At 42.3% G+C, this 17,203-nt stretch overlaps 1 protein-coding gene across 3 annotated transcripts in view; it reads right to left on the bottom strand.

The window, feature by feature from the left end:
• Positions 1-17,203, bottom strand: part of PDZRN3 (PDZ domain containing ring finger 3) — a 266,468-nt gene that overhangs the window by 73,076 nt on the left and 176,189 nt on the right. Inside the window, exon 1 of one of the 3 annotated variants that reach the window (XM_012652865.1) lies at positions 12,019-12,205. The exons of the other annotated variants lie outside the window; for them this stretch is intronic. Within the exon in view, the coding sequence (XP_012508319.1) occupies positions 12,019-12,096 (78 nt within the window). The 5' untranslated portion in view covers positions 12,097-12,205. Of the gene's footprint in view, positions 1-12,018; positions 12,206-17,203 lie in introns of those variants that run through there. 3 annotated transcript variants of the gene reach the window in all.

Genomic DNA, 17,203 nt, shown 5'->3' with positions numbered 1-17,203 from the left:
ATATAGAAAAAATTAGCCGGGCATGGTGTGCATGCCTGTAGTCCCAGCTACTCGGGAGGCTGAGGCAGAAGGACTGCTTGAGCCCGGGAGTTTGAGGTTGCTGTGAGCTAGGCTGACGCCACGGCACTCACTCTAGCCCAGGAAACAAAGCGAGACTCTGTCTCAAAAAAAAAAAGAAAGAAAGAAAGAAAGAAATTGATCAAGAATAAAGAAACAAACTAAAACTAATAATACTTATTTTCATCTAGCAAATGAATTGAACTCAGTCTTGTCTCTGGATTAGGCAGGTACACAGGGATTTCTTTCATATTTGCTATTACTCTATAGTGTACGTCAGTTGGTCTCAGAATGAATGAATCAGCAGAGACCAACACTGCGTCTCATCTTATCATGTTAGGAAATGGTTGAAAATCTAAACCCTATCATTTATTTCAGTGAAAAGAGCCAACCATTAGTCAGGCCTATGCTACATGTTTTTATTTTTTATTTTTTTAGCATTTCATAGCACTCAGTCAATTTTGCAGATAATTCAGGAAGCTGTAAAAACTTGGGAGAGGTAGCGTGAGTTTGGAGACCACAGAAACCTTAAAAAGAATCAGCTGGGGACACTTCTCCCATTTAATTCAACAAACACCAGAGAGATTCGTGTTGGTGGAATCGCTCTCATGAACGTATGAGGCACTGGTCACCACAGATGTGTTTATGCTAAAAATGGGTAGTCTGCTTCATTCTTCTGCTTAGAGACACCATCTCCCCTTCTCTGCACCCTCCTACAATACAGTTCTTATGATAATCTCGACATGAAACACAAACTTCATGTAGATTATTGATTTTTTCCTTTAAAACGAGACCCGGAGACAGTATATGCCACACCATTTGGGTGGTTCTGTGGTCAGCAGATGTATCATATCACAGACGTGTCACATGTACATAAAAAAGTACACATCACAGCAACTGCAAAGTCATCCACAGCCTGAGGGTCCCCAAGGGCAGGAGTTCAGCCATGGGGCGGCCAGAGAAAGGGCCATGATTCACTCTGGCAAGGCCAGCGCCCGGACCGGGTTGTCTTTAATTGTCTGGTTGTCATACCCCAGATACTCTTGGGTGATATTGTGGCTAGAGTAATGAAGAAAATAAATACACAGAATCTCATATATTCCTTGATCCTGAAATGCTCTATTCATTTGCTCAACATTCATTAGCGAGAGAAAAAAAATTAGATCATCTTTCATGGTTTGCATCGATACCATCTATCATTTTTCTTGAGCATAAATTGGCATATGTGTTCTTTCAATTACATAAAAAGCAAGATGTCAAACAGATTACGTGTTTGCAATGATGCTGTTCTTTGTGTGTGCATTTTTGATTGGGAAGGTTTGCAGTAGGAAGGGAAGGGTAATCAGCCCAAAAGAATCTGAATGGTAATTTTGCTCTAGCGGTACAAAATCGTCATTTTGTCACTAAAAGGTTATATGGTTTTAAAGGTTTGTGAACCTTTAAAAAGGAACTTGATTCCATTTAAGGTCTAGAAGTTTTCTTCATATTGTATAAGGTAGCAAGAAGTTAGTGTGAAACAGTTTGGGTGTGAATGTCACGTCAAGATAAACCTGAGCCTTCCACTTGGACTCTGCATGTGCTGGAGGGGGGCTTGTCCCCATTCCCTCGGTTAACAACAGCCATTGTGTAAGTGGCCACCACCATATACCAGGGACCACCCTAAGCTCTCTGTACACAGTATCGCATTTAACGTCTCCAACCACCATTTGCTGTAAGTATTACTGGCCACACTTGTGTAAATGAAAAAGGGAGGCTTAACTGGACTAAGTATTATGCCCAAAGTCAGGTTTCACACCCACATCTGTTTCGCTTCCAAGTTCATGCTCTTGATCCCCTAAATATACCATCCCCTTCATTCTGTTTGTTTTCTGAGTACTTACTGTTGGAACCACCATGAACAGAAAGGAAGAGGAAAGAGAGATGCCGGGACAGTTTCAGCATTGCAAGTAAGTTGGTATATATGTGAGGAGACAAGCTTTAGAAAGAGGTGGTCGTCTAACTGGGGGAGCGATGGTGGAATTCCTGCTCTCCCAGGGTTCACTGTACTGTGATCTCTGCAAGGCCCATCCTTACCCTGTCAGACTCAAGCAGGAAAGGGCCACCGAATGCAGGAAGCAGAGAGCTCTGTCTCCCAGATGGAAGATGCTATTTCTATGACATACTGTTTGGGAGCTGCCTGGTTGTTCACTATTAAGAGGCTTCTGTCCCTTAGATGACCCGAGACAGTACTAGCACCAGGAACCATTTTATTACTCACAGGTTACTACTTATTACAGATATTCCTCGTTATCTGGAAACGTCATATAAATACTATAAGGGGATTTAGAACTTAGAAAAGGATATCCCTTTTTTTAAATCTGGAACTTAGATTCTACTCTAATAATTTCTTAATTGAAAGACAAAATTAGGCCGGGCGCGGTGGCTCACGCCTGTAATCCTAGCTCTCTGGGAGGCCAAGGCAGGCGGATTGTTTGAGCTCAGGAGTTCGAGACGAGCCTGAGCAAGAGCGAGACCCCGTCTCTACTAAAAATAGAAAGAAATTAATCGGACAACTAAGAATATATAGAAAAAACTAGCCAGGCATGGTGGCACATGCCTGTAGTCCCAGCTACTCGGGAGGCTGAGGCAGAAGGATCGCTTGAGCCCAGGAGTTTGAGGTTGCTGTGAGCTAAGATGACGCCACGGCACTCTAGCCCAGGCAACACAGTGAGACTCTGTCTCAAAAAAAAAAAAAAGAAAGACAAAATTATATATATTTATCATGTACAACATAAAGTTTTGAAATATATATACATTGTGGAATGGCTAAATCAAGCTAATTAACATATGTATTATCTCAAATAGTTGTCATTTTTGTAGTGAGAGCATTAAGTTTTGTGGTGACAACACTTAAAATCTACTCAGCACTTTTCAGGAACACAGTATTATATAGTTACCACACTGACTATTGTACAATAGATCTCTTGAACTTATTCCTCTCACCTAACTGAAATTTTATAACTTTTGACCAACATCTCCCCAATCATGTACTCTGGCAAATGTCTGAATATTCTTCCTTTGATTGTAAGTTTCAGTCCTTAAGTTCTCTCTAGGTTAATTACCTGTAATATAATGAGTCTTAATTATATTGGCATAGCATCTTTCCCATGCTAGAATGCAAACATTCACAGGCAGAGTTGGTATAAAATCTACCACTTTACCCCTAAAGCCCAGCCTGGTGCCTGGTACATAGTAGGTGCTAAATATTCAATGAATAATAAAGGGAATCTTCTACTGTATTTTAGTTTTTGCATTTCGAATCTGAGTCTCCTCTCTTTTTCTGTATATCCCCCTTCCTTTATCTTAGATCAATCATCTTTCTACAACAAATTGCCTTCCATAAACGGTGGCAAGGATGTAGGCTGAACATCCACAGAGTTACCTGTTTCTAGCCAGCAGAATTTGAGAAGAGGATTTGGAAACTGAAAACCTAAAATGGAAAAGCAAAACAAAGCACAAAACATCCCTTTCTAATTTCATAAGGAAAACCTCTAAAGGGACAGGAATTGATGAACGAGACCCCACCATCATACAATGATGAAGCTAACCCGATCTGCGGATCGGAAAACGGCTACGGGGAAGTCACGTTTATTGTAGTACATTATTTGTGTTTAGTGCTAGAGAAACGATTTTCTTTTTGCAATATCTCTGCTCCAATAAAATTAAGAACTAAGAGTAGGATCCAAATTCTCCCCAAAGGAGTTAGCTTAAAAAAAATTTATTAGCTCCACTGCCACAGGGATTTATAGTTTCTCTTTTAATAGTTACAGTCTGATATACCATAAGTTTCTTTGGTCACAAGGTAGATTCATTTATCTTTCTTTTGAAACACTCACTGAATGTTTTAAGCAAATTCAGGCCCTTCCATTGATTGAATTTTGCATCAAGGAATGAACTGCAGAATGGCTTTGGAATAACGCCTCCAAAACAAGACGACCTTAAAATAAAAACAGATACTGAAGATTATATTTTCCTGATTGGCAGTCAGGCTAATTATGCTTTACTCTAAAGCTTTGTCTATCAGGCAAGAAAGGAAAAGGCAATTGGGGGCTCTCTCCTTGCACAGCCTGATGTCTGGGAATATCACACCAGTTTATTCACAGCAGGAGCCTGCTGTAATTGGCAGTTCCATTTTCCCTACTAGAGGGTAATTCTCTAGTGAAGAAAACACAATGTTAACAAGATTTTACAAATTTGACATATGGTATCCTATCTGAAATGACCAAGAAAAGTTCTTTCTCTCCCCAAGCAAATGCCATTATCATCGTTGGATATGACTACGAGAGAGAAACAGGAGGAAAAAGCCCCTGGAGTTATTTTAGGGGGCCCGTAAATCTGTGGTCTTAACAAAAAGCCAATTAATAACAACAAAAGGTTAGACACTCAGGGTGGATGTGTCTCCAAGAGTTGGTGATGAGATGGCAACAAAAACCTCACCTGAACATCGCGCTTCACTGATGACAGCTGATCATGCCTAGGGCATTCAGAGCGCAAGGATTCAGGCCCAGGAGAGAATTCTTAGTGACTCCATTAAGTTTAGGGTGGGGCTGGTCTACAGTGAGTGAGAGAAGAAATCCTAAAAGCACACTGCACGATTCTAGGTTTATTTTCTCCCCCTCCGTAAACACACAGAAAGTCTGGAATGAATTTGTAGGAGGGTAAAATTGCTTTGATGTGCATCCAAGAGGAGCTTCTTCATCATATACCTCCAATGAGCTCTCTGAATTTTCTTTTAACGAAGGAATGCGAGAAAGACTATTCTGGTGCATAAAACACTAAGCAGGACGGTATGTAAATTTTCCAGGAAAAGAAGAGCAGGTATTTTTGTCCTCTTTCCACTCATGATGCATCATTTCATTCTTCCTCAGTAGGACGTTTGGGTAGATTCTAAAGAGGGGCAAAAATGGGTCCCCAGGAATTTATCCTGGATCTGCTGCTAAGATACCCACAGTTTATTGTCTCCAGCCGTAATCTAGGAACTGTCGTCAGACCCCATTTGATGCTCCATCTGACCCCAGCTGCAGAGATGGTACAGGAAATGGAGATTCGCTTTCAGGTTGGTGATCTCAAGGGCATTACACGAAGGGATTAATGAGCAGCTTCCAAGCCCCATCCATGTACTTGCAGTAAAGGCACAGAGTCAGGTTAAGTCCTAATTTTCATGGGGAATTAAACTGCCTTTTAATACCACCTGGTGATACATAATCGACAATCAACTGGAACCTACCCAGGTGAAGGAAGCAGCTGGATGGCAGAGCCAATTCTTTGTTTCAGTGTACTCAGCGACACACACGCTCAAATGCTAAAGGACCAATATTTGTTTCTCCACTTAGGTTATTTGCTTGCTCACTGTTCCTGCCCATTTCTCCTTTCCTGCCTGGATGTTCTACGTGCTGACTCTCAGTAGCACCTGAGCTGTTTTTAAGTAGTACAGGGACAGACAGGCCTTGAATTAACACTGAATCACGTAGCAAGAGAGTTTGGCTTTCTCACATGTCTTGCCGTCCTCCAGATTTGGACTATGAGAGTCTCAGTGTGGTGCTAACCTCAAAGGGAGATTAGAACTTCACAGTGTCACATGGTAGAACCCAGCTAGCATCTAATAACGGGCTCTTTTCACTGTATTCATTTTTACAGTTACTCCCTCTGTTTAAAAGCATTATTGATTTTCCATTTCCAGAAGTTAGAGGATATTTTCATTGAAGACACAGTTATACTCATACCAAGAGAAATAAGCCAGCCACAAAAAAAGACAAGTACTATATGATTGCACTTATATGAGGTACCTAGAGTAGTCAAATTCATAGAGACAGAAAGTAGCAGGTTGCCAGGGCCTGGGGGGAGGAGGAAAGAATCAGTTATTTATTGGGTATAGCATTTCATTTTTTGCATGTTGAAAAAGTTCTGGAGATCGGTTGCACAGCACTGTGAATATATTTAACACTACTGAACTGTACACTTAAAAATGGTTAAGATGGCAATTTTATGTTATGTGTATTTTGCCACAATAAAAAGCAAGTTGAAGAGGAAGGCAGAGCGGAGGGTCAGAGGAAGCTGTGATGAGGGAAGCAGGGTCAGAGAGATGTAACTCTACTGGCTTTGGAGATGGAGGAAAGGGCCACGAGCCAAGGAATGTGGGCAGCCTCTAGAAGCTAGAGAAGGCAAAGAAACAGATTTTTCCTAGAGCCTCCAGAAAAGAACGTAGCCCTGCTGACACTGATCATAGTCCAGTGATGCATTTTGACTCTGGCTTCCAGAGCTATAAAATAAATTTGTGTTGTTTTAAATGCCTCCACCCTCTGTTCCTCCATGATCACTTGATTTTTTAAAGTCAATTAAAACACATTCGGAAATGGTGGTGATGAGGTACATGCCTATGGAAAATCTGCGAACATGGCATGTGAATGTCTGGTGTTTGGCAAACATCTACCCTTATCTTCTGGGCTGTAAAAGGGAAATCAAATTTTCCAGGATTGATTATACATAAGAGGCATAACGACCATGGGGACAGATAGAAAAGCGGTGCTTAATATGCTTTATATAAACTCGACTACAGGCAGTGTTCTTTAGTTTTTAAGAGCACACCCCAAACCCTCTCCTTGTGCTGATGGATGCAAAAGTGCCCAGAAGTTACATTGGAGATCCGAAGCCACCAATCCTGGGTTTAACCTGGGCTCTGCCACTTACCAGATGAATAAACTTGGGCTTGTCACCTAACCTCAGAGCCTCAGTTTCTGTACCTGTGAAGTGGGATCATTAGCACCTCCCTCAAAAGAGCTGTTGTGAGAATCAAAGCAGCAGCGTGTCAACTTTTGGCTCTGGCCTGACACCTAATAGGTGTCCAAGTAATACTGGCTCCTGTTATGATGATTATGGTGATTATTACTAGACATTCTCATTCTACCAAATATCTATTTTATTTTAAAAAAAAAAATGAATTCAGCACTTTACGATTGAGATCTGACCAACTCCAGCCACCATGCTTTTGTTAGTTTGAAGGCTGCATCATTGGAAGTCATGGCAACCTTGGAGTCTTCCATCACGCCAGGGTGGGCGTGCTGTTGGGGACTGCTCTACTCCTTGGCCAGCTGAGTGAATTCACCAACGCTCTGTGCTCGCTCGCTGCGAGTACAGTCCCTGTGCATGCAGGGGCCAGCCCCAGAGCTTTGGCCATTTCACGTTTAAAGCCTGACCTGAGTGCCAGGTTTGTTCCGCGCTGTCATTTATCAGCAGCACAATACCCCAAGGCCTATGTATTCATCAAATGCTTATTGACTTACACTGCAGGGTTTTTTTTTCTTTCATAACACTAGAAAACATTACTTCTGATTTAAATAGTTTTCTTTGCAGGACGGAAGTGAAAAACCAAGTGCTGTTTCCGTGGCACCCATTTTCCGACCAGATGCACTGGCTGAAGGTGAATTTACTCATGAAAATATCCTGGTAGCTTAAAGCAGTGTTTCTCGACTTCAGAACTACTGACATCTTGGGCCAAACAATCCTATATTGAAAGGAGGGTAGTTCAACGTGCCGTGCATTATAGTACGTTTAGCAGTAGCCCTGGCCTATACCCAACCAGACAGGCACCAATTGTTCCCCTCCCCAATTGTGTCAACCAAAAATGTCTCCAGACATTGTCAAATGTCCTCTGGGGGCAAAGTTGCCTTCAGGTCAGAACCACTGCATTGGGGTATGACATCAGCTTTGAGATTACTAACTGTGGCTGTTGGCTAAAAAAAAATAATTAAAATATTGAACATAGAAGATTCATTGTTACGGCCACCAGTTGTGAATAATTTTAAAAAAGGCTTTTTATATTTTTAAAAGTGTCCCTCGATCAATAAATATTAATAAATGTAATAAGTAGATTGCTTTTTAAAGTATAAAGTATAGTGTTAATCATTATTAAAATTATAACAGCATGCTCTGGGACTATATAAAGGATGGGTTTCTTGAGGAACTAACTTTTTATGAAGCCTGTGCTATGTGCTGAGTACTTTGTTCTTACCATCTCATTTGAGCTTTATCCTCTAGTTTTTATGGAAGAGAAACAAAGGCTCAGGGAAGTAACATGATCAAGGTCACTTAGCTAGTAAGAGGTGGCAGCAGGATTTGAATCTAGGGCTGTACCTCTCCAAAGGCTATAGTCTCCCATCCCACCTACTGCCCACCACATGCTCGGATGCCGTTCCTGAATGGGAGGGAGACACTCATGTGCTCTTTGACAAGTCCTTCTAGAAACAATGCACACACATCCAGAGAAGCCATCTAGGGTTAGAGTGAAATCCATATCCTACAGCTGAAGCCATTTGAAATCGTTAGCTCAAGCCTAAACTCAGGACCCAATGACCCATTGAGTCGATCATCCAAACCAACTAGTCCCAAACTGACATTTTTGGGATCCACTGTTAGTACTTGCTATTCTTTCTTTTCCCTTTAAACATCCAGAAAATAAAGCTTCAATGAAATATCTGGGAGAAATGCATTGCAAATTGACTCATGCAATAAAAGGAAAGAATTGAGACTCCGTTTTGCAATTTTTAAACTTAGTGTCTGCAATGTGTTGAGATGTGTCTTTCTCATCCCCCACTAACCAAAAGATATATTGAAGTCTGTATTGCAGGTACCTCAGAATGTGATGTTATTTGGAAACAGGGTATTTACAGAGGCAATCAAATACAAACGAGGTTATTAGGGTGGACCCTACTCCAATATGGCCTGTGTCCTTACAAAAACGGGATGTTTAGACCAGAGACAGGCACATGGAGGAATATTATGTGAAGAGATGCAGAGAATGCCATGTGAAGTCAGGAGATTAGAGAAATGCATCTTCAGGCCAAGGAACGCCAAAGGTTGCCAGCTGGTAAGAGGCAAGGAAAGAGTCCCCTAAAGTTGTGAGAGGGACCACGGCCCTGACAACACCCTGATGTTGGACTTGTAACCTTCAGAACCTTGACACATTTCTCTCTTTTCAGCTACCCCGTTCATAGTGCTTTGTTACTGCAGCCCTAAAAAAATTCCACATAGTGTCTATGTAACAAATTAATCCAGGGGTTTCTAGAGTACTTGTGCTTTCTCAGTGTAAAGCGAGTTTTCTGAGGTGGCTTGTCAACTGAGTGGTGTCCGCCATATGCATGTTTTGGCCCAGTGCCCATTCTTCCCGGGCCCTCACTCGTGCCAACTGGGCCCAGTCAGCAAGGAGGGCTGGGACACCCTTGCTCTGTGTCACTGGCCTCTCCCCCGCCTTGACCTCTCAGTCCACATCCTCAAGGCTTGTCCTTCCTAGGTCACAGGCAAAATGGCCTCCTGGCTTTAGCCACTAAGGTTCTTAATGTTTATTCACACGAATTCTAATGGATTTGTAAAAATTCCATCTTAGATTAAAATTATACCATGGGACAGCTATATAAATGGAAAAAAAAAAAGGAAGACTATTTACTAAACAGTAAAACACAAGTGGCATTAATGTCACACTCACCTGGCACGTGGGTAAAGACAGGGATAAGTTTGTGGGCTATGGGGGAAAAAAAAACCCAACAACAAAGACCTTTCAAAAAAATTTCTCACACTGAAGTGTAACACTTACATCTTTCAGATACAGTTGTGGAGAAAAATCTATGTGAAAGTTAAAAAGTTCATATCCGGCATTAGTGAGGCAATGCAGAAAACAACGCACCACTCCGTGCCTTGGTGAGCTGGACCGGTGCTGTTATTTAATTATTTCAGCCCCGGCTTTGTTAGAGCTGCCAGGCTGGATTTGTTTATAGGTGTCCTTTCCTTCCAATCCGCCCGCAGGGGCTCAACCACATCATTTGTCAGGGGCTAAATAGCCCAAGGCCAAGAGTAGACATTTACTTACAGAATCTTCAGACTCTTTTAAACAGGCCTTTGGGATTTCGCCACTGACCATTCTGCGGCAGGAGGCTACTGGACACCTTGCTGGGTGTTTCTGTTAATTGACTAACCGCGGTGTTGCTGCTCAGAACTGCTGTAACCTATGCATGCCCTCGGTCTGAAGCTTCTAATGACTTTTCTCTGGCCCTCAATGCATATGGCTGAGACAATGCAAACATCATTTGGAAGATGAGTAAATTCAATAACTCAATTACAGCTACACCAAAGCACCATTTATCAAACTCGGACCGCACCACTTTGTCTCTCTTAGCCCTCTGTTTTTCCGTGGCCAGGCATTTGGGGAAAGTAGCTAATCAATTTAGGAATGATTAAATTGAAATTTGTAACACTTTCCATTATTAAACCTTCAATCTTCATTATGGCAACTTAATGATTACATCATGGCTGAGAAAAACAAATTATGGGTAGCTGGTATCATTCAGAAAGCTGGAATAGCCAGCGAAATGTCAAAAACACCAAAAGTCTCATATGCGTGGGTGTATAAATGATTGTTTGACATGTACAGAGAGGAACATCAAATTGCTATCCACTTTCTGATAAAAATGTGCACTAACACTTGACATACTATGTTGGCCTTTACTGCATTCTTGCTCTTTTTATATAGATTGAGTTGATTTACCTGGAGCAGATGGAGGAAACCTGGGGACCCCTCAAAATTCTAGGGAAACTTGGATGTGTGCACATGAGCCTGTTCCAGGAAGATGGTCCAAAGACCGCATCAGCCCCTGAAAGGGGCGTAATGGATGGAGATGCTCTCCACTTAGTAAGAGAGACCATGTTCTACAACCTTCCACTGTCACTTTTTCCTCTTTGCTTCTTTTTCTCAAACTCTGGTATTAGTTCTCTGACCAAAAACTCTCTGGCAGAAATATTTTTTTTCTCCTTGCTTTAATGACACTGCCAACGTTTGGTGCAGGTTCTCTGACAATTCTGCCGTTAGCCTTATCCTTCCATGTTCTGGCAGCCAACGGAGACTCTGTAGGGCTCCATCTGTCCTGGGGCATTGACATTCCGATGGGTTCTAATAGTGGGCAGCCAAGAAAGAGTGTGGAATTCAAGGGACTGGGAGGACTGTTGGTGGCAAAGAGGAAAAAACAGGAACCAAAGATACACAGGCCCATTTAAACACTACAGGAATTACTGGGTAGATGATGACAACAATGATGATGATAAAAATGGTAAGTAATAGTAACGGAGAGTTTATCACGAGTCGGATGATGTGCTAAGCACTTTGATTAAAATTCAGTCTTCACTCTAACCCTTTGAAGTATTTTTTCTCTTATTTTACAGATGAGGAAATGGAGGCTCAGAGGCTTCCTGCCCAGAGCCATGGGAGTGAACCTGAAGGTGGCTCCTCCGGCCCCAGCCAAGCCTCACATGACCGCTGCCCCCGTCAACATCCTGAATACAGTTTCACAGGAGACTCTGAAACAGAACCACGCGGGACTGAGCCACTCCTGGATTCCTGACATTCAGCGACCGCGTGACATAATAAACGGTTGTTGTTTTAACTCAGTAGGTCTTGGCGTAATTTATTATACAGCAACAAATAACTAATATACTTGTCATACATCTAAACAGTGGACCCAGGATTCAAACCCAAACCTCCCTGGCTCTAGAGTCCATGTTAATAACCGTGATGCCACCCTGTCTCAATGTTTCTAAATCACTCCTATATGCATCTATTATTCCCTTTAAGGGAAAACATACTTTAATTCTGCTCCCACTGCCACCTTGGTAGGCATTTTCAGAGGTAGGGATGGTCTTCACCAGCCTGTCAATCACCAAAGACAAAGGTCAAAGGTAACATGGCTAATGGTCCAGACAGATGGGAAAAATCCCAGTGCTTAGCAGGTGTGCCCTTCTTGCCTCTCTCAGCTTAGGAAGTTTATTTTACACATGCAGTATTTCTAAAGCAAACTGCTATCAATGGTGTTCAATGAACAAATATAATCACATCTCCTAATTGCTTTATTTATTAAAAAAGGTAGAGCAGATTAAACTCACCAAATACCATCTTCCACCATGGGGTTTATGTATTAGAGAAAATTTACCGAATAATAAGATCATCCTCTTGTGTTCCATTTTCACTTAAAAACTGACTCAGTAAGAAGGAGGCCTGTGTTAACACTGCAGGTCCATAATTTCCTTGCAATCTAAACTTCATTTATGGTAAATGTGCAGAGCAAATGCTCCTGTTATGGCCACAGTGTACACTTAAGCTCAGAGAATAGGAAGGCATTAAACAAAAGAGGACCAGCAGGAACCCCATCCATTTCAGGCCCTGGGAAAGGTCCCCCTTGCCAAGTGAAGGGGGAAAATGAGCCGTAAGGTATTAAGAAAGGAGCAAGCTGTGAAATGAACCAAGGGGTAGATGGTGCGGTTCGTGACCCTGCAGCCTCATAAGGCAGTCCGTCAGCCCCGGGGTCGCTAATGAAGGGCGATGCCTGGAAATTAATGGAGTGGTGTGGGGCGTTAGGGTGAAAATGGTAGCACAGTAGTTTTTCTACAGTCCTTTCTGCTCAAAGAGTCAGGCAGAATGGTTATTAAAGCTTCCAGCACTTAGATAAGTTAATATTTCACCATGATATTATTAGAACGAGCAAGCCCAGGCATCAAGTATCCAAGTGTCTTCTCTCTGAAAAGCAGAAGGGACCACCAGCCCTAGAAAGAAGAAAGGAATAAAGACGTGCCCGTCTAATTCCGAGCTCTGATGTTCAGACGAGGCAAGAGCCTTCATTTTCATCTGTTTTAATTCAAAAGGCCTCTTCCACCAAGTGGACCCTGCGAAAACCCTCCGCTGAGAGATCACACCCTAATCACGTCCTCCCCAAAGCCTCACAGATAGATATTTATGGCAAATACAAAACACCAAGCGTGCTGACTTATGAAAGGCGATTTGTTCATCTGTGAATTGAGACCTGAAACCTTTCTACTTTCATGTTAGCTGTCATTTTTCTCCCACAAATGAAATGAATAATTCCTCCTCATGGCAGTCAATTTCAAATTCACAGGGTTCCCCCCTTCCTCTGAACCCATTATGTTTTGTTGCATAAAACCCATCTCATAAAATAAACCTCTCAAAGTTATAAATTAAAAAATAAACATTCTTGAGAAAATGTCAAATGCAGGCCTGAGAGAAAGGCCAAAAAATCCATTTAAGGGAATATTGCAGTGAATCCATCCCCAGAAAATTGGGGGGAAAACACTCAGACTGGTGATTGAATATAAATTCACTGCCTTCAGCCAGTTTGTAATGAAATGAACTTTTAGCTAGGGGTTGCTATATACTTTTAGAACTGACTGTAAGATGAGCCGTGCCCACAGTGGAGGAAGATCAAAAAGTATGTACCAGAATATTAAAATAAAAGCTGGGCTGAACAAATGGCAGAGGGGCAAATACAAGTGCTTGGCACCATCTCTGGGTAGGCAAATAAAAAGTCGCAGAAAATACCCTTCAAACATATGTGGTACTTGCACTTAACCTACGAAATGTACCATATGCTGATTGCTTAGGCTGATAGGCTTCTGGTGCAAAATCCTTAATTCCAGGGAAAGTTTCCTGGTCAGCTTCTCACCTTTGTGGTTTGGAATGTGATTTGACAACCTTAGAAACAGTACACAAACACCACTGTGGCAGTCGGCCTCCAAGATGGTCTTCAATGACCCCTGCGCCTCCTAGTATATACACCCTTGGATAGTGTGCTCCCACACTGTCCCAAGGTTGTTCTGTGTGACCAACAGAAGATGGCAGGAGTGATAGTATGTCACCTCCAAGGTTAGGTTATAGGAGATACTGCATCTTCCATCTTTTGTTTGTTCTTGTTTTCTCTCTCTCTCTCTCTCTCTCTCTCTCTCTCTCTCTCCCCCCTTCTCTCTGATGATTTGCTCTGGGGGAAGCCAGTTGGCATGCCTGGAGTATCCCCCCTGGAGACACCCCTGTGGTGAGGAACTGAGGCCTCCTGCCAACAGCCAGCAAAGACCTGAGGTCTCACAACAGCCCTGTGAGTGAACCGTCATGGAAGCTGACCCTCAGCTGACGCCAGTCCTGGTCAACAGCTTGACGGCAACCTCATGAGAGACCCTGAACCAGAACCATCCAGCTAAGCTTCCCCCAGATTTCTGACCCTCAGAAACTGTGTGAGATCATTAGTTTTTAGTTTTTTTTTTTTTAAAGCACTAAATTTTGGGGTAATTTGTTACATAGCTATCGATAACTATCACAACTACCGTTGATACCACATATTTACTGAGTACTTATAATGTACCAGACAGCATGTGAAATGTTTTTCATGAATGACCTCACTTAATAATGCATCACATCCTATCAAGTAGGCACCATTATTATTCCTAGACACACTTCATGCGGTCGTGATGGGGATTAAAAACATGCAAAGCATTTAGAACTGTGCCTAGTATGTAGTAAGCACTTACTAAGCGTTAGCTATCAAGAATATTATTATTCCCATTGACAGAGGAGGAAATCAAGGCTCAGCAAGAGAAAGTACCTTGTTCTGTAGCTAGGAAGTAACAAACATAGGTAGGTTCTAGGTCTTTTTGGTTCCAGGGTGCATATTCTTACCCCAGGATGCCTTTTCTGACAAAGCAATCTTCAATAAACAAAAATGCATGCTAAAAGTAAGGTGAATAATTCCTGGATTGGAACCATCATAGTCTTGGAACCACCATAGTCTTGGATTATTCATATTAAAATTCGCTTGGTGTGAGCTGCTAACTGAGCTGGTATTTTCTAATGTACAGAAATGTTTTCCAACATTCAAAAATAATGAAAACAAAGAATCAATAGCAAAAAAAAAAAAGCCCCTAACAAATCAAGTTTTTATCTGGTGTTAAGAATTTATTATTTGTTGAATATTAATGATATCTAGAATATGGAACTTCTAAGTCCCTAAAACACAGCTATCTTTGAGATGAAATCAAAGCATAAAAAGGTGAATGTGCATTACTCTGGCCAAATCCTGAATCTGCACAGAAACTGGGACTTAAGAATTTCTGTTACTGGGCTCAGTAGTAGTTGCAGAATTTTAAACAGTCAAAGGAAAGGTCCAGTCCCCTGACCCATGTTGCTTTTCTTCTTCAGTATATTTGCGTGGAGTTACAACCCTTACAAGATTAATAGAGATGAACAGAAACTGCATACTGATAATGTTTCAGTGTTACAGAATTGATTAAATCAACATACAGCCTTTATTCTTGGAGCAGAACCTTAGATTCCATATATTAAATAATTGGCCACTGAATGAACATCTGTTCACTATCAAGACTTATCATGAATATTTGTGGGTTAGGAAAAGAAATGTGGTCTGAATCCTATTCTAACTTCCAGAACTCTCTGCTCTTTTGAGCTCTGGCAGCTTGAAAAAGGTCCTGACTTTTTAAGATCTCATTTCTTTATGATACTACCATCATATATCAGAACAATGCAGCAACTTCAAATAAAACCACTACTCCAAGCATTCATGCCCTTTCTGTCCCGAAGGAAGAAAAGTGCAATTTCAATTCCTTCTGTTCATCAGTGTTTTCAAGTTGTGAAGCGAGCAATTAGCAGAACCTGACCACAAGGGTTTCTCCTGTGTGGATGGGCTCCTTTCGCCAGCATACGCTTTCCCAAAGTTCACTTTATTCCACTGCATGGCCAGGTTCAATAACTCTTCAAGAACACCAAGCAAGAGACATCCACCAGCCCACTGAAATCCAGGCCAGGCAACTGTTGAAATTGTTCAAACCCACAACTGATGTGTGGGCTCAGCCTGAGAAGCTGATCACAATTTGTGCAGCCATCAGGGAGTGCTTCGAAAGGGTCTTTGAAACAAGAGCTCCAACCAGCAGGCCTTTCCCCTTCCCCTTGGCTTAGGCTCCTCACACAGCATAATCAGATGGATGGAGCAACCCAAAGGCATCTTGTCTCCCCCGCCCTGGCCCCCCCAGGCCTATGTTACCCATTCTTTATGGGAGAAGCTCAACTCAATCTTCACAAATGTGTTGGGGGCTCATGTATTCAATGAGAAAGATGAACACGATTTATACATGGCTATAGGTGGTATTATTTGGCAGAATTAGAGGTGTAACTGAGTTTGGGGGGGATGGATAAGGAGGTGAAGAAAAGAAAATTAGGTTAGGGGCAGGGAACAGTGTAGTGCATTGGAATACAACTTCCAATACAGATGCAGGCACCAGGTGTTCCAGTAAACCCTTTTGTTTGTAATGTGATTTTATTGGAGGCAATCCAATTACAGAGATGTTCAAGCCACCATCCTTGGGGCAAGACCTGAGGCGAGGGTCTAGCTATTAATAACTCTATTAATACTCCTCCTCACCGAAGCTCATCTGCCCTTGGCCATCGTGGCTGCCTGTCAGAGAGTGCCCGGATTCTAAAACCACTGAGGCATGACAGCTGGCCTAGCTGAAGCCACCGTTGTCAAAACTGTGGCCAACAGGCTAGAACATCTGGAAGAATTCAAGCCTCTCAGAGCTTAGCATCTGGGCCAGGCCCTTCATGATCCGGTTTTAATACCTCCCTTGACCCTCTGTATTCTGCTTATGCTGAAATTCAAGCAGAATTTCTTGGATCTTGTGCAAGATCCCAGCAAGCTGGCTCGAACCTCTGGTGCTCTGCACACAGAGTCTTTCTGCTTGGAAAGGCATCCCAATTGTAATCTGACTTCTTCGTCTAGCTCTCTTCTAAACCATGCTGACTATATATTCCAGCCCGCTCTTTCCTGGACACTCTCTCTAGCCAGCTTTTCAAGCCTGATTTAGAAATTTCTCCCCGGCCCTCCTCCCTACTCCTCACCCGTACGTATGCTGGCTTCTGTAACGGCGCTGACTCTCTGAGAAGGAGGGTTGATATTCCCACCTCTCTTCCCACTACGCCGTGTGCTCCTTAGAAGTGGGGACTTTTCCTTAATCGATTCTATATCCCCAGCATCCAGCACAGCAGCCTAACAATAGCCTAACCAGATGATGCATCCGTCTACAGAAACAGTGTCCTCCCCCAGCCCTGCTACCATGCACCTGGTGGCCAGTGTCCCTTGTACTTACGTTGCTTTCTTACCACGTTCCACAACATTTTCTCTCCCATCAAAATAAGAGGACAAGTAGCCTCTGTATTTTACTTTCTTAGGGTCACTGAGGGCTTTACATACACTATCATTTATATACACTATCTCAT

The sequence above is a fragment of the Propithecus coquereli genome, unplaced genomic scaffold (assembly GCF_000956105.1).
Source record: "Propithecus coquereli isolate 6110/MARCELLA unplaced genomic scaffold, Pcoq_1.0 Scaffold400, whole genome shotgun sequence".
Taxonomy (NCBI): domain Eukaryota; kingdom Metazoa; phylum Chordata; class Mammalia; order Primates; family Indriidae; genus Propithecus; species Propithecus coquereli.
Note: the sequence above shows the minus strand (reverse complement) of the source record. Positions and strands in the feature narration are given on the sequence as shown.